Raw genomic sequence first — 19,419 nt, 5'->3', positions numbered from 1 at the left:
TACGATAGTATTTCGGATGTCATATCTTTCAAAACTGAAACAAAATATCTCGAGATATGTCAATTATTGGAAAGTGTTACAAAACATTTGAAAAAAAAACAGTGTCGATTTTATTCATTAAGGTTATGTTTTATTCTAATAATTATTGCATATTTATTCAAATATAGCCAACATACTGTGAATTATTGCAATATTCATATTTTGAATTAGTGTATTATTGCATTTTATGGGAATCTGCATTGCCTTACAAAAATACTTTTTTCGGAAATTTTCCTGCGGCAGGTATAATAATATAACATCAATATTTTAAAGTATAATAGTCCTTCATTTTTAAGCATTATCAGGTGTTTTTTTTCTGTGAAAATACATTAAACTCATTAAATATGCGTCTTTGTAGAGGAAAATTTGTACCATGCAAATTAAACCGATATCAAACTAGGTATAAGTAGAACCGCTCGATACAAAGATATTGACAAATATAATGCCTATCCATGTTAAAATTAGAATAGAGCATGGCATTGAGAATTATTTCTTAATTAGAAATTGCTAAAAGTTTGACTGCATGCATTTTTCTGACGCATTATCCATAAACCAATTATAAGTTTTGACTGTTTGAAATATTGCTATCTTACGAAATTAATTACAGTTGACACATTTCTGTAAATAAGCTGTCGTATCTGGAATACCTAATAATAACATTTACGGTGCCAATTGTAATGCTACATATGCGTAATATTGACACACAATGGTTTGTTTGTATTCCTGGTGTACGCCATTGAGGATTTATAGTAACCGTTGAGTGTGTTAGTTTGTTAACCCGTCCGGCATTCCACTTTGTAGGCGAAACTCCCATACCTTTATTTGGATTTCAACGAAGCTTCAACAGAATATTAGGTACCTTAAAATCTAGAAAAATGTTTCGTTCGCACGAAATATATAAACTGCTATTTCATTTACTAGCACTGGATACCATTACTAATGGATTGTTTGTCCCCGAGCATATCATCAACTCAGTAGTCAGTGTTTCAGTATTGTTATGATTAACATACCTTTCTAAAATTCCCCGTTGAAAAATTAAGTCATTATTTAGAAACTAAGGTTCCTATTCTCTAAGGCAAAGTTGATCTTACATCAATATAGCTATTCATTGTATGAACTTTTAAGCCATTCTTACCGTTTTTACGTATTTATACATCCTTGGCTCTCAAACTTTTGGCATTGAGCGTTCCTGATGAAGAAAAATTCATAAAAGCGCTTCGGACGCAAGAAATTTATAAAATGTTGTTTTCTTTTATCACTCTTGGTAGATACCACTTGTAGTGGACTGATAGTCCCCGATGGTATCATCGGATCAGTAGTCACTGCTTATCGACTGACTTGATTGATTACAATACTTTTCTTAAATTCCTTAAATTTAAAGAATATAAGGTTCCAACTTCCTCATGAACATTTTAGCCGAGATGAATTTGGCTATTCCTTTTAGGTCACATTTGGTCATATATCTTCTAACGTTTGTTCGTACTTATACATCTATGACTTTCAAATTCTCTAATTTTGAGCATTCCTGATTTCAATCATACCACGTGTCCTTATTTTTATATACTAATAATATAGTAAAGGGATATTTTCTATCTGCCCATTACGTTTTGACTTTGTTCAATTGGAAAACTACAAAAGAACACCGCTCAAGTATTGAGATGTCTTGTGAAAATTATGTCTAATTATACATATAGGTAGGTCTAGTCGAGCATCGCACCTCTAAAGTATTGAGACGTCTTGTATAAGTTATGTCTAATTATACAAATAGGTAATATTGAACGAAAAGTCTAGTCGAGCATCCCAATTCACTATGAATCAATTATTTTGCACAACAGAATAAGTTCGTTTTGAGTTGTTATATGTACGTAAAATTTGTTTATGACACTTGTCAAGTTTTGATATCATGTCTTTTCCAACATCAAGCGGTCGTTTTTATTAACTGGCGAAAAGACAATGCAGATGAGGTGTTCAAACAGCATACTTTACATATCGTATGTATAAGACATTAAACAATTTATTGCTAATTGTTGATTTTTTTAAATTTAGAGTAAATAAAATTTAGTCAAGCATATCTTGGTCGGAATATACATAATTCAATCAATACATTACATATACCGGGGTAGTACGATAAAACTGCTGTAAAGTTTGTTTCCAAATGCATTTTGATATAGAAAGATATAGAAAAAAAAAATCATCAATTGACATTATTTAGTTAATTATTTCCTTTATACAACATACTAGTATGCAGTAAAGTAGTCCATGTATATCTTAACTAACAAACCAATCAATAGCTGAATTAGAATTGATGTGTCCTTGACTCTGGTGCACACCAACAGTCCATCTTGTTTCATCGACTTTACCAGCTGTCGTAGCGATCATAAAATTCCAAAAAGGTTTAGATCCAAATGCTACATTATATAGTCCATCTTTTGTCAACCCTATCGACTGAATATGTTGTGCACCAAGATCATTTTCATCAGGACTTAAGTCTGCATTGTCAGCGTTAAAGACAGCAACATAATCATTGTTTGGTTGATTAGGAGATTTAATAGTGAATCTGAGCATCTTCCCAGCTTTAACACCCTGTATCAACGACGCCTTAGATCCATGTGTAGTTGTACCTGTTTCTGAATTGGAATACGCGTGTACCCAAGGCCTAGAGTCAATAAACCACTTTGTTGCTTGTCTATCATTGGAACTGCCCCGGCTGGTGTGTGAACCTACGTTGTAGCGAATGGTTTCTACATTTCCAGTTGTCGCAACATTTTGCCAATACCAGTATGCGTTATTCTGAAATTTCTGTAGATTTGCTTTCGATACGTGACCTAGAACTTGCGCAGTAACATGACCGTTTCTTATCACTAACTGATCAGCTTCAATTCCGTACGTATTATCTGAGTAAACCAGCCTCACCCTTTTGCCAACTAAAATAGCTGAGCGCAGAAATTCCAGGGAACCATCGATTGCTTCTCCATGTTTATCATTTTTATATGCTAAGGTCCAACATGTATCAGCAAACCATTTCATCGATACTCTGTCATTAGAATGTCCTCGGTCAGTATGTTCACCAACAGACCATCTTGAAAGATCACGTGTTCCATCGGTTGAACATAGATTAAACCACCAATACGCATTCTGCTGGAATTCTATATGATTTGCGACAATTGTCTGACTTACATGCCACAAATGTGTTCCAGATACTATTGTTTTAGCCTTATTATATGCTATATTTGAAAATTCAAGAGCTGCCCCTTGTTTACCATTTACATGAGAAACATGGATTTCTGCACCGTTACCAACAGCTCTTATTAGATGTTTTATATTGCCACAGCTTGCTGATCCACTGTCTGAGTTGCAGAAAATGGGAGTTTGAGGATTTGAGTCGGAGCTTATTTGTCTAAAAATAGATAGACAATTAGTCTGGCAATTATTATTTAGTATACTACAATAGAATGCAAAATCAAAAAAGCACCACACAAACATAACACTCTGATATAGACTATTTACCAAAGCAAATTTATAATTATTCGAATTGTTGATTTTATGAAGTTCAAAATGCAAAATGTCCTCAATGACAAATGTTCACAGTATTCTTTGATTTGTTGTATTATGACAGTTTCAATTGACAAAGCCATAACAGAATATCATAACATTAACGGTATCAAATTTACTGTACCCGATGGACATTTCGACCATTAATGTCTCTTGATGCTTGAGGCCGAAATATTTGAAAATCCTAACCTAATACATACTTTGAAGAAATGATCAAACCAAAAAGGACATCAAGTACAGCCAAATCCTGACAAAGAATCAGAGCTTTGCATTATGGAGATTCATTTCTTGATTTAATGCAAGTGAGCCATAATATTTATCTGGTTAACCCACCCTCTCCCCTGTAATGAGTTATCAGATAGTTATTTTTTACTGTATATACCTTGTAAACCATCTGGCACTGTATTTAACTTTGGTTTCTGGTGTTGATGGTTGAGCATGCGATCCAACATACCACCGAGACATGTGTACATTTCCAGTGGTACATACGACGAGAAACCACCAATATGCTTTAGTTTGATGTTTATCCCAACCATTCTTGCTTATATGAAAAAGTGACTGTACACAAACGTCGCCATTAAGGATGTACGCAAACTGGGTATCTCCATAATAATTTCCAAAACTGATCCGAACTTTCGCACAACTCAAAACATCCTGTCGAAGTGATTCTTTACTGCCGGATACTACATTGCCTTGTTGGTTGGTCTCTAACTGTTTTATCCATTCGCTCCCACATGTCACTATTAAAGTAAAAGGCTAAAGTGAGAGGACATTTATACGAATGCAATATGTTGATAACAATTACACGTTGAGCATTAATGAATAAAAGATATTCTGTATACGTCAATGAGACCGGTGTTGCTAAAAGGCGGAATACGAAACGGAAATGGAAAGAAATATTTATTTGGACGGAATTTGAGGCGAAAAATGGCGAGAACTACGAAAAACAATAAAGATTGAAATATAACGAAATCTTAAACAAGTATGTAGGATATATCAAGGAAAAGAGCAAACAGTTTTGGAAATACATAACAGCTAAAAAAAAAAAGTACAGGCTGAGGCTCAGGGACGTAGCTAGGGATAAAATAAACTGTAGGCACAAATCGCGGCACAGCCGTGGTAGGGGGTTTCGGGTTGCAAAATTTTTAGTACAAAAAGCATAAAATTTACTGGTAATTTTATCATGATCATATACATGAAAAAAATGGAAGAAATAAACATAACTCTGCAATAACATCTGACTGATGATTTAACCAGCAGCACAATCGGAAATATGAAAAAAATAATTTTTGAAATATGCTTTGCCCATGCAGCGTAGATCAGCGCAGCTCTTTATTAAGCTGCACACCCTGTTTAGTATTTTCATATTTATCCCTCTCTGATTGAGGATAATTGATATATACCCCAAATGATAGTACATATTGACGATCCTTCATTAAAAAAATAGGCACATAAACACCGACACTACTATATGATAATACTATCCTTTGGATTACGCATCGACCATTTACATCTTAAACCTTCACTCTCACCCAGTTACACAAAATCATAGTCGATGCCTCATGCAGAAGTTCTGTTCTGTGCATACTATCTATCAAAATTTAATAAATTTATATTTTCTGATATCCTGTACTGTAAAATCCCTACTTGTTTATGATGTTGAATAATTATGGTCATTATCCGTAGATGTGAGAGTACTCGAAGTTACTGAAAGCTAGTTTATTGATTGATTTATTGCTAAACGCCCAGTGACAAATAGTTACAACAGGTAGCTAGGTCTTGTAGCTAGGTCCTGTAGTAGGGATCGTCCAGGATGAAGGTCTGGAAATTTGGAAATGCCATGCATTAGAAAATGAGGGTTCATTGGATAGGAACAGAAATTTTGCCTTTCAGTAGACCTACGAACCCCTCAATGAGTTGTTGCAAGTTTCTTAATGTGCATAGAGCTTGGCATTCTATACACTAGGCATCGGATTTAACGACCCCATACTGACCAGACGTGACTGCATATTTATACATCCCGCACAGCCAAACGGACGCCGAACTTTGGCAAGGGTGTTATTGTAGGTCAGATGATGACCAAGTGGAAAGCTAGTTGAAAGCCAACAACAACTAATTAAAAAAATCATGTATCTAAGAATAAAATGTCAGGGTTTTGCGCATGTTGAGGTTCATTGAAGTATTTGTTGATAGAAGTGAAATGATCTGAACCAAGGTTCTAGTTTTTAGTTTCTATATAAGGTGGAATATAATGACATACAATTCTATCTAATACTCCATTCACTAAGGATGATAGACTAGTGTACAAATGACAATTGATAATTAAAGAGTTTTGACAACTTCACGTGAATCTACAGATAATGTTGTCTATTTATTATATATAATTTATGTTTTTTAATAAAAAAAAAAATGTGAAAAAATTATGTGTAGGCACGTGCCTAAAGTGCCTAACGGCAGCTACGCCCCTGGGCTCTAAAGAGCATTTGTCGCTCATCTAGGTTTATGTGCATCTTCAACAATGGAAACTCTTCAACATTGTAGACTTGAATAGATTCGTGACAAAAATCTCATTTTTGTTGATCTTGAATTTCTGACCATTTTCTGTTTACATCTTCTTTAGTTTTTACCCATAACACAAAAGAGGGTAAAAAAAAGTTGTCATTTAAAGGCAATCTCTCATATGAATCACGAGACTTCTTACTATTACGGCAAAATTTGAAAAAAAAGAAACCGTCTAACAATTTTGACATGAATGGACATTATGTAGAGCTTAACATTCTGATCATTTCTGCCCCGTCATTTTTTCTTTTTTCATAGCAGTTTTCAAAATAACAAACAACACTTGCTTTATCATCCCTATGTTCTATTTGTAGTCATGTCGGCCATCTTGATTGGCAGGCATGGTTATCGAACACATTTTTTTTTTAAAGTAGATGCACCAATGATAATTGTGGCCAGTTTAACCAAAACTGTCAGACGACTTCTTGTATGACATGTGTTCGGTAAAACTTGGCCCAGTAGTTTCTGAGCAGATTTTTGTAAAAGTTAAAAACGACGAAGACGGACGCCAAGTAATGATATAAGCTCACTTGGTCGTTGGGCCAGGTGAACCAAAAACAAAAATAACTCTCAAAGTATACCACCACTCATGTGAGACTATGGCAGGTCTTCCAGCAGAAAACGACCTTGACGGAGCAGAAGCATTGAATGAACAATTCACTATAATTGTATCTTCTAAGAAGCCGTCAACTGAATATGCACCACTAAAGAAATCATTATATATTAAATGAATAAGCACCCATCATTAGTCACCTTTTTCAACAATCTATCAATACCAGCTCAACTCAATACCTGATGAATGGACAACAGAAGACGTTTGTCCACTTTTCAAGAAGGCTGACCATTTGATACCGCCAAATATCCTTAATGTGCATTCTCTGCAAGATGCTCGAACGTATGGTATGCACCAACATAATGCGACACCCAGATCATTGTAATATCATCAATGAAAAATCAAACACAAACTTTTCATAAATATCACAGTCGCAACTATGTACTGTCATCATTGATTGTAACAAAAACATCTATAAAGGGCAACAAACAGATATATTTATATTATATTTTGAACAAGCCTTCGACACAGCCCCACATGAACTACTTAAATCAAAATAAAACTGTTACGGGGTATCAGGTAAAACACTATGTTTGATTGACCCATTCCTGTGCTACCGCAAGCAAATTGTCGTGGTAAATTGGACAAAATCAAACTGATCCACCAGGCGTTGATTCTGGGGTACCCCAAGGCACTGTCCTGGGTCAGGTGTTATTTAGTCTACATATTAATGATATTTTGGATAATCGAGTGTTTGACCAGTGGAAACACCCAAACGATCAGATGCGTAGTGTAAAATTAAGTATCTTTTTATTTTATAAATTAAAAAAAAAACAACAGAGAATAATGATTTTTTTCAGTTATCTTGACACTAAAATCTTTAAAATCTATCGATATGAATAAGAGTAACTTTCAAATTTAAACATTGAATTTCCTTTAGTGTGAATAAATAAGTATTCATGTCTATTATGGCACGTCAAACATTTCAATATTCAAAAAAAATTATTTATTAAAAAATAAATATGTTCAAAACTTACAAATAGATATGCACAATTTTATATACATATTCCAAAAAATAATTTATGTTCAAAACTTACAAGTATATATGCAATATTTTTCTGTTTATATTCAAGAAATCAAAAATTTGTTCAAAACTTGCAAATATATATGCAATATTTTTCTTTTCATATTCAAAACTTACAAATATATATATTTAAATGATTATAAATCATTAAATGTTATATTTTACATGACAATATCATTTGAATGTTGCTGAATTAGCAAAACATGATAAAATAAAGAGCATGATGCGCCTGTTGCTCTTTCAACGAATAAAGTTCCTTAACTACTCAATGTCAAATCATAAATTTATAATAAAATAACTAAAGGGTGCTTATTTTAATAATATAGACCAGTCACCAAAGTTTCATGAAAACCGACCAAAGCATTTTTGAGTTACTGTCCGAAAACTGGAAAATTCCCCCTTTCTTTTATGAATAAAATCCCTTATTCAGAAAAGTATGATCTGAAATGTATAAAAATTGAAAGGGAGCTTACGTCAATAGATATAAACAATTCACCAAAGATGCATGAAAATTGTTAAAGCATTTTTGAGTTATTGTTCGACACGTTTACGACGGACAGACAGACGGACGGACGGGGAGACGGACAACAGTAAACCATAATACGTCCCGTAAACGCGCGTATCAAAAATATTGTATAATGTGAATTAAGATTTTTACATATCTTTATAAATTTATCAGTCCTAATGGATGCTGTTTAACGCATGGAGTCAATATGCAACCAAAGACATGACAGTCAGTCATCTCCTGAAGAAGAGTGCCCGAATTTATGGACCGTCCGTTTGAATACATTTTGTCAGTATTGTAATCGGGTGAGAAAGGCTTTGTATAGTGAGTGACTTTGTCAGGTTTTACATAAAAGTAAAGTGTATCCAAGTTTCTATGTCTATTTCCCAGAATTCCTTATCGGTTGTCGTCCATACTTCATTGTCCCATCGGGTTTCTCTTACGTTTTTTTTCCTTTATACAAGGAAAGATAGAAGGAAGATCACCAATGCAGAACAACACAACAAGATACACCACATCACTATAATACTTATTCAAAGCAATTAAAAAAGAAACAAAGAAAAATTAATTATGAAATTTTTAAAGCATTTCCCCCCAAAATGTATTACTCCACAACCTATCTAGAATCGAGATGAATGTCCATATTTATAGGCCGTTGGTAGATTTTTATTTTGTGTTGTTGGGTTACTGTCTTATTGACGTTTATCCAACATCTCTTTTTATTATCTTTATTTTTTTTTATGGAAAATAAGAAAAGTCAAACAGACTATTAAGATGAATCGCATGGTCGCAAACTAGAACATAAAATAAATGAACCAATACACCTTATCGCTTTTTATTCCTATCCGGATAAGTTCTAAAATATCACAACTTTCTAACCAGTTCAAGCTATCTGGGGCCTTGTTCAAACAATGTATTGTTCATAAAACTGTTCATAGAGACATGTTTAAACCATAGTAAATGCATCAAACAAAGCATTTTTAATGACTTCAATTTGTCTTTTAAAATTTATTTAAAATGTCCACTTTCCAAACTTTTTTCTCCCTCAGCTCATTGCTGATGACCTTTGTTTTGGTCCGCTTGACCTCAACAGGAAACAGGAAGTTGTCTAAGTAACTGTTTTTCCCGGATTGGACTACAAAGCGATAAGGTGTATGGAACAATTGGTTTACGCAATTAAATTACGTACAATATGTATGCCCTTATTAAATATTTTAAAAACATAGTCTCATCATCTCCTGCAAATTGTTTTTTTAAATCTTTTTTCTTAAATGTATTCCACTGTTTTCTTTCTTTTAATGTGATATACTGCATAAAACATACCTGTGTAGATAAATAACCAAAAAGAAAAGTATAAATGTTTTCTTTCCGTTTTCCGTTTCCTTTTCGTATTCCGTTACGTATTCCGTTTCCGCCGCTTAGCAACACCCCAATGAGACAGTTATTTGACGAAAAAAAAAAAATAAGTGCACATCATAAATGACTGCAGATAAAGTAATTTGCTATGACTGACATTGTAATATGTTGGACAGAGTAATTTGCTATGACTGGGTTTAACATTGTAATATGTTGGACAGAGTAATTTGCTATGACTGGGTTTAACATTGTAATTTATGTTGGACAGAGTAAATTGATTCTTTGTGTCGTGTTTAAGAATAATTGTTGACCCAGTTGTCATATTCGTAAAAACCCACATTTTGGGACCAACTATATTTCGATCCTTATGGCTTAGACACCCTTAGAGCAATGCAAAATCCACTGACATAACACACCACAAGGTCTTTTTATACAGAAGTAAATGATGAATTTCCACACAGAGAGAACTAAAAATTTTAACGAGTAATGTGTATGTTCAAGTGCAATTTTAATGATAATATTGGCATATGTAGATAAAAACTCGCAGGAGCTACCATAAATAATAAAAAAAAAAAAAACAACAACAACAACAACAAACAACAAAAGTGCACACTTAATAAACAATGCAAGTGTTAATTCTGGACTTGCTGAACCTAATTAAACTAGTTGTTTGGAATGTAATTTTGATATATTTCTTTATAACACGATGAGGCCAAAATCTTTAAAATCAATAACAGCCTTCATGCTGTGTCTATCAAAAACCTTGTGTTGTAAAGGTCGATTTACGGATTTAACAAATGGATGACAACCATGATGATACAACTGAAGAATGAGGATAATGTTTCCTTATGTATTTACTTTTACATTAAACACCGATATTTTCGTTTTCAAAATACCGATAACAATCTTTACGTGTACTTTTTACATCACAAATGCAATAAAATCAAGATTCTTTCTTTGGATTTGATTTTCTGAAGGATTTATTATCTATACTTCATACGAATATTGAATTCAAATGTTGATGGCATTAACATTGTAGATGTATTCATCAAATATGTGTGTGGTTTTTGAGAACCAATTTTACATACATTTTAAATGTTTGAAATTTCATGTATTTATTTCATATGCTGAATAATGATTCATTACTGGTTTCAAAAATTAAGGTAACACCACAGAATTTGCATACGAAGCAAGTATTAGATACACCTTGAGAACGTTAGCCCGATTGGGGGTATCTAATTTAAACGTTTTACGTTCATTTAACAACATCTTTGTGTAAGTTATGCTTACAAATCAGACTCATCTTTGATCACTCTCGGCTGTCGGTGACTTTTGCTTGAAATGAGAAAAGTGAAATGATGTCTGTGTACCCCGTTAGTATTTTAATATCGGCTTTTGTTTCCTTAATAACACTGTTGTTTGATAATCTATATAAGCATATTCATCCCGTTGCTGTTATTGGTGAAACAATATGTATTATTACAATAGTTTAGAGCCCTTGACATCATTAAAAATGTCAATTATTGCTGTTCACCTTCAGGGGTTGAAAATAATGCAATCAAATTACTGTTTGTTTGTTCCATGGCTAAGTTACAGAATTACACGACCTTTGGTATAAACAAAAACAAGAAAAAGACTTACTTCCATTTTGTTGGCAAGACTCCACTGTTATAAATGAAATGCAGATTAGGTAAACTGTTCCACTCCAAATCATGATTCCTTGCAGAAGTCTACAAAAAATGGAAAGCTACAAAAATACTACTTCTATAAATTTAAACTGTCCCTATGTGTTGTCAACATACAAAATGTATGACGTTATTCCAAATAAGTTGCTGTAATAATATGTATATGTGGTGTTGATGTAATGATTACGTACTATTTTGTTTAAATCTGTTTGTGCTGTGTTCCTTGAATAACATTCACTTGGACTATGTGTTCACGTTTCGCCGACATTTGACAATTTAGTATACAGATAAATAATTATTTGTTGGAGAAACGTGATTTTTTGTTATGCAATAAAATTTACCTGTAACTAGAATCACATTTGGATGATCTGACGGATCGATATTTAAGAAAAAATTCAAAATTACAAAATGTATTTATTTCATCAAAGAGAATTAATATACCAAACAACAGTGATTTAAAACAAACGATTTTACATCCGTTTTAAACAGCAGACTGTCTCAGATGGAAGACTTCCGCTCGCGCCCTATGCGACACAAGGCACTAACGAGAGTTGCAAGTTGTAAGTAGGTAAAACAGCAATAATGGACAAAAACACCATACAATCTTCGTTTATGCTCAGGAAAATGCTTAAATTTGATAATACACATTTTGCGCTATTAAATCTTTAAATCAAACACAAAAACATTATAGATAAAAAACTTTAACTTATGTTCCGAAAATAATAAAAATGCTTTAAATTACGAGCATTTTGATAATATTATACAACAAAAACTCTGCACTAAAAAATCCTGAAATTAAACACAATTACAATTTATAAAGTCACAAGTAATGTACTGAACACATATAGTGAGTCTATAAGCAAAAATAACATTGAAATACTAGTACACTACACACTACTGTCAAATTATGATTTGGAGGAGAAACTAGGCTTGTCGGTGTAGTTCTGAACGATAAGTTCACCTTGGAGAAATCGTTCTTTCAGTGTTGACAGTCAGATGTTTATGTTTCGGTATTTCTTGGGTGTGAGTTGCTGTGTGACCCAAGCTGCTACTTGTATTTGCTTGGCTTCTATGTCACCTTTTGTTTCTTGAGAATTTCTATCAGCACTTTGATGTTTAGGTGTGCAAGATTGACGAGATTTTTTAGTTTGCAGTGATTATTGTTGGTTTCTCGTTCTTATATTTTCCATTGCTAACGGTTGTTTCCTTCATTCCAGTACTCTGTGACATAGTCGGCGAAAGCTGTCGTGTCGATGGCAATCACTTCGGCGTCTTCCAGTGTAGTAAACCATATTTTTCAACTAGCTCTGATGGGACAAGATGTAGAACTGTTGCACGTCTTATTAGTAGTTGGAAGTCGTCGTTGTCTTTGTAAGCGGTTTCGAGTCCCAGTTTCTGTGTGATATATTTTTGTTTTAGATTATAATCCAAAGATGAACAGTATTAGAAGAATTTTTATATCCCACGCATTTTGTATTTTTCTTACTTTAATTTTGATTTGAAATTTATTATTAAAAGTATAATATGATTATTTATAATACACTTTATACAGGTCTCACTATACCTTCGCAATAACAACACTTTACTAGTAACTGCTTTATAAACACGAAGCTCATCTATTGTTTGACACTTGATGGATAAACGTGAATCAGATTTTTCAAATGTTGGTAAACCGTGAACCGTGAATATACCATTTGGAAAGATTTTTGAAGTTCAGATTCAATAAGTGCAACAGACAATGATTCATTAATAAATTGGGCACCACATTTATATAACCTTACGAATAATAACAGAATGACGAAAGAAAAATCAATGAAAGAAAACTACGGATATAGTAGATCCCCTATCACTATGGATTCTAATGATACTGGATCCCTTTTATATATACATTTATCTTATGTTGTGTCTAACTTCTCCATTCGCTGACTGGTGTAAATAAGGTTACTTAATTAGATTTAAGCGCCAAATTAATCTGCGAAGTGCGATATTTTTGAAGTGTTGTCATATGCTGCACTTTTCATTATAGCCTTTTATAGTGTTGTAAATATTACATTACTATACATAAATCAAACAAATCCTGTATTTGGTGTTGTTGATTTACAGCTTATATTAGAGCAAATACCAATAATGTCAAAGCTTTAGTCAAATGCCAAAGCTTTAGTCAAATGTCAAAGCTTTAGTCAAATGTCAAAGCTTTAGTCAAATGCCAAAGCTTTAGTCAAATGTCAAAGCTTTAGTCAATTGTCAAAGCTTTAGTCAAATGCCAAAGCTTTATACAAATGTCAAAGCTTTAGTCAAATGTCAAAGCTTTAGTCAAATGTTTGAGCGTTTCTGATCAAGATAAAGGCATAAAAGAGCTTCGGTTTATTAAGTGTTATTTTCTTTGAAACTAATATATTACAAATGGGTCCTATACATTACGAAATAACAACGCATAGGGTTAAAATACTGTAAATTAAGAAATTACTGCGAGGTTTTTGTCTCGCCTGCGACGAAAGTGGCGGAAAGCGCGACATAGGGATTGCTTTTCCGGCGATGGCGACGGCTCCGGCGTCAACAATTGTTAAGTGTTCTGCTTAAGTTAGTATGATAGGAACTACTTGTGATAGATCATTGATATTTAATATGAAGTTGCATTACTATCAGTACGACTATTTTGAGGCATTGCCCCCTAATCCATGGTCAAGTGACTTTGAATTAAATAGCAATTTTAAATGTGAAGTTTTCTGCTTAATTTAGATTGATAGGAACTACTGGTGATAGATCAATGATATGATGTTTGAACTTGCATTGCTATCAGCACATATCAGTTTGACGACTATTTTGATGCCCTGCCCCCTAGGCCATGGTTCAGTGATTTTCAATTAATTAGCTATTTTCAATGATAAGTTTTCTGCTTAAGTTAGTTTGATATGAACTATTTGCGAAAGCTCAATGATATTTTCTATAAAGTTGCATTGCTATCAGTACATATCAGTTTGACGACTATTTCAAGGCCCTGTCGCCTAGGTCATGGTCCAGTGACTTTCAATCAATTAACAATTTTCAAACCTTAAATTTTCTGATTAAGTTAGTTTGGTGTGAACTACTTACAATAAATTATCTATAAAGTTACATTGCTGTCTCTACATCTCATTTTTTCAACCATTTTGAGGCCCTACCCACTAGTTGGTCCAGCGACTTTGAATTAATTAGCAATGTTGCTGTCCGTCAGATGTCTTTTTCTGAATTTTATGCCGACAGGCGAGACATATTTCTGTGTCAACAGTTTATTATTAATGCGAAAAATGCGACTGGTTGAGTATCGCAATAATAAGAACTCGCATTCTGATATCTGATAGATATAGCTGTATACAGATTTTCCAGATATCCCAATAAATAATCTCGCATGTTTTTCAAATCTTTTCAAATCGCAATAATAAATGCACGCAACAATTTCTGAGTATGATGACTTACCTCAACAATGATAAGTCTTTGTTATTGAGGACTTCTGTTAAGATCGACCTCAACTACTTTAGAAGCTTGACAAAGTGTTTTTGACACTAAATTGAACATTTATATTCGTGAACGGAAATCCTTTACAAGGAAAAGTCAAATTTGATATTTCTCCAATAAATTGTTGAAAAGTATAATACAGTTAATGTAGCAACACAAATATCATAATCCCCAATAATATCAGCATATACAACCACAAGATTGATAAAGAGAAAATAAGTATAGATTTGATAAGCAAAGAACAAAACAACCCAGACAGTCCGACTCAATACTCACTCTTCCTTTTACCGGTCTGATATAATACAACTTTCCCCTTACCCTTATGACCTTACTGACTCAGTACATAAACCTCCTTTTCCCTTATGGCCAGTCTGACTCAGTACTCACCACTCCTCCTTACTCGTATGACCAACCTGACTCAGTACTAACCACTCCTCCTTACCCGTATGACCAATCTGTCTCAGTACTCACCACTCCTCCTTACCCGTATGATCAGTCTGACTCAATACTCATCCCTCCTTTTACCGGTCTGACTCAGTACTCACCCCTCCTCCTTTCCCATATATTAGTCTGGCTAAGTAAAAATATTCCTCCTAACCTTTTTGAGCAGTCTGACTAATTTATAATGACTCATCTCTACTTCTTACCCTTATATCCAATCTGAATCAATACTCATCCCTCTTCTTTTCCCTTTTGGCCAGTCTGACTCAGTTCTAGTCCCTCCTTCTCGCCCCTTTTACCAGTATGACTGAGTATTCATCACTCCTCCTTACCCTTTTGACCAGTCTGAATCAGTACTCATCCCTCTTTCTTACCCTTTTGACCAGTCCGACTCAGCTCTCGTCCCTCCTCCTCACCCTTTTGACCAGTCTGACTGAGTATTCATCCCTCTTTCTTATCCTTTTGACCAGTCTAAATCATTACTCATCCCTCTTTCTTACCCTTTTGACCAGTCTGAATCAGTACTCATCCCTCCTCCTTTCCCTTTCGATCAGACTGACTCTCTTTTTGTCCCTTCTTCTTACCTTTTGACCAATCTGACCAGTCTGATCAAGTACTCATCCCTCCTCTTTTCCCATTTGACCAGTCTGAATCAGTTATTACGATTTCCTTCTCCTCATCATTTTGACCAGTCTGATTCAGTACTCATCCCTCATCCTTTGTTAGCAACTACAGGTCACCCCATGGCCTTAAAACCCATACCGCAGAACAAGCTATTAAACCCCGACATGACAAATGTAAAACACCTCAAACGGGAAAACTAACGGCCTGATTTACGGAAAGGTGTAAAAAATGTTTGAAAAGAATTGACTCATCAGGTTGTCACCAAGCACATACACGCAAAAAAACTTACAAAAAGACTTAAGAATCAAAGTACTAATCTGAGAGCACGCGAAAGCTAACTTATAAAAATAATCATGTATTCAAGACTAAAATATTAATCAGTACAAATCCATCAGTATTGACATAGTTTGTAATATTTTTGTTTAATTCACCGTTGATGAATTAAGAAATTATTAAGAAATTAAGGTTCAAACTCCCTCAGGCTAAGTTGACCTTGAATTGTAGCAGAGTTTGGCTATTCTATTTTATGACTCACTTGGTCATATATCTATATGTTTCTATGTTTTTATACATCCCTCAGTTTTGATTTTAAAAGTATGGGTGTGAACGTTCCTGATCATATCCAGAAATCAACGCCACTTTGCTTATTTGAATATTATACTAAAGAAATCGGATACGGGTCACGGAAATTATATTGAAATGATAGGTAATTTTGAAAAAAATGTCTATTTTAACTTTAATTTAAGTGATAGACAGGTTGCGGGGACATAAAATAAATATTCACAACAATATACACCATTTAAACGAAACAAGATGACTGTCGTTGCAAAAATCAAGGTTCCTGAGCTATTTTAAAAATCGAAGCGAGAGGCTTTTTAATATTGCAGTATAAAATACAGCCTAAAATGACTGAAACGTCAAATTTGCAAACTTCGTGTTGAAAATTGGCTAACAAGGTCATTACAAAAACAGGTTGCGGGGATGAAACTTGAAACTTGAATGTCCACAGAATAAGCAAGTCCAAACCTTGTATGTGTAGTCGTTGAACTCTAGGTTCCCACGTAAAGTTAAAATGCCCCTTTTTTCAAGAAGAATAAACTCACGAAAACACGAAAAATTCACTAAATTCGCGTTCATTGTTTTGATTTTGACCGCCTGACAACTTTACGGAAATATCAGAGGGATTATAAACAAGGACTCTGTGACGGGCAACTTATAATATCCGTGTTTTAAAGATTTTAATGGTATCAAGCCAGTTCAGTTCAAACTATTATCACGTGGTAAAATGCTCATTTACATATTATGAATATTAATCAGCAAAAGTACTACTAATTTCTGGCTATGTTGAGGTAAATCCAGAAATATGAAGGTCTTTCCACCATCGAATTTCAAAATTATTGATAAGAAGTCACTTCCGGTTATCAAGGTTACTACTGGCGTCAAATCATAGGTTTATTCATACTGGTTCCAAAAATATATGGTTTCTATGTACTTTTGCTTGAAATAAGGGAGATAATTTGCTACTTCCGATTAAGAACATGTCACTTCCGGTCTCGTTAGATATTTTATTTCACACTGATTCCAAACTATATGGTTTCGATATACTATTGCCGGAAATAAGAGAGATAATTTGCTACTTCCGGTTTACAGAAGGTCACGTCCGGTTTCAAATGATAGGTTTATGCATACCGATGAAAAACATATATGGTTTCTAGGTACTTTTCCGTGAAAGAAGTGCAAAAATTGATACTTCCGGTTGACTCAGGGTCACATCCGGTTGAAATTGTTTAAGATCAAAAGTCTCCAAACCTAATGCAAAATATCCTATATGACTTTGTCATGTACCAGTATGAAATTATAGCTAAGGTCAAAAAGTTAGAACGTCAAATTCTCATTTTACCTTGATCTCAATTTCAATGCCATAAAGGGAGGATTTCAAATCAATATATCCTAGGTCTCTCTATGTATGGTTACAACTTATTTTAAAATTTTCAGGGAAGAAAACTCTTATAAAAAGGGACGGTACTCTTTTGACTAAAATTTTAAATTTACGACTTGTCGCAACGAACTATTTGGTAAAAAAATTTTGTCATGATTTTTTACAGTTTGTGAGGTAAAGCGAAATCGATCAAAAGTTGAAATTTAGATCATGACCTTGACCTCTGACCTTGACCTCAAATTTCTTTTGATGGACCAAGGACATAAAATCAAATTATCCTAGGTCTCTATAAAAAATTGAAAACAACACGTTTAATAATTTCTTGCGTCCGAACTTACAGTTCATGAGTAACATATATATACCACCATGTCTTAAACAGAAGGGGAAATAACTTTCATATGCAGTCTCCATATCGCTTTGGACAAAATTCAACAAATTAAAACCTGAGGATATAACGAGCAATTGGAAAAATAAATTTGTCAATTTCTTTAACGGTTGCGAAGGAGTAGTCAAAACAAGAAAACAGTGTACGGTTTCACAGGGTCAACTGCGTAAGCGTATTCATTATTCGATATCATGTACCAAAAATATTTTCGATATCTTGCCAAACAAAAAAAATCTCAAAATCAAAAATTGGCGGAAAAAAAAATAATCAGAACATAATTTAAAGGTTTTTCCACAGGATAGTGGAAAGACCTAACAAACTTCCTCCTGCCTAAGGCAGAGTTGACCTTAGCCGAATTTAGCTGGTTTTTGTGTCCCTTTTCGTCAAATAGTTCCTAACGTTCTACGTATTTATTCATCCATTGCTTTCAAATGTTTGGGTTTGAGTATAATATTTATGGAGAGTTTAGAAAAAGATTACTATTTTATAATTTTAATTGTCTCATTGACTTATATCCCGCACCTCTCTTGATGCATAGAATATGTCCATGGTATACTCTATCAAAAGTTTTCAATATAAACATACGATAATCTTTTTAATCATGAAAATATTTAATATGATCTTATATACTTGTAAAGTCGTTACAACTGAAATTAAGAGACAAGAAAGAATGACCCTATTGTATTCATAAATATATAATTATTTAAAGTGTACTTCATACCGCGTTTGCGCGTGGTTCTTTCATATAACAACTAAAAAGAATAAGGAATTACACATGTAAACGTTACACACTAGTCGCACCTGGACGTATATGTATATATGTATATAAACTTGACATAACAGCTCCCTGTGTTTAGCTTTATGCCTTATGTTTGTATACATCCATGAACTGACAAAATGACTATTTTTCTTTTTTCTTTATAGTAATTTCATTTTATAGGGCTGTTTTTGTTCAGGTATTTTATCCCTTCATTTGATATAGTGATCATTTTCTTACCTTATTGAATCAATATGATGTTTACGTTACTTAAGATCGTACACAATGACAAATTATTTGTTGTATTTTGGTTTTTATAATAATTTGTCTTATTGTTTACAGGCATAAACTTAAAACGATGTGTGTCATTTGACCGCTAATTGCTTATAGACGTAAGCTGTTTTCCAAGAATTGTTTACTTGAATTGCTGTTTGTTTTCTTCTTA

The 19,419-nt window shown here is 33.6% G+C and overlaps 1 protein-coding gene across 1 annotated transcript; it reads right to left on the bottom strand.

Annotated features, from left to right (window-relative positions):
* Window positions 1-1,957: 1,957 nt before the first annotated feature.
* On the bottom strand, window positions 1,958-19,235 carry LOC127702052 (uncharacterized). Its single transcript, XM_052206055.1, has 4 exons — window positions 19,215-19,235; window positions 11,290-11,378; window positions 3,974-4,331; window positions 1,958-3,436 (listed from the first exon to the last, which is right to left on the bottom strand). Exons 2-4 carry the CDS (start codon window positions 11,360-11,362, stop codon window positions 2,308-2,310), a joined length of 1,560 nt encoding a protein of 519 aa, XP_052062015.1. The 5' UTR covers window positions 11,363-11,378; window positions 19,215-19,235; the 3' UTR covers window positions 1,958-2,307.
* Window positions 19,236-19,419: the final 184 nt, after the last annotated feature.

Source organism: Mytilus californianus, unplaced genomic scaffold (assembly GCF_021869535.1).
Source record: "Mytilus californianus isolate M0D057914Y unplaced genomic scaffold, xbMytCali1.0.p SCAF_5, whole genome shotgun sequence".
NCBI lineage: Eukaryota > Metazoa > Mollusca > Bivalvia > Mytilida > Mytilidae > Mytilus > Mytilus californianus.
Note: the sequence above shows the minus strand (reverse complement) of the source record. Positions and strands in the feature narration are given on the sequence as shown.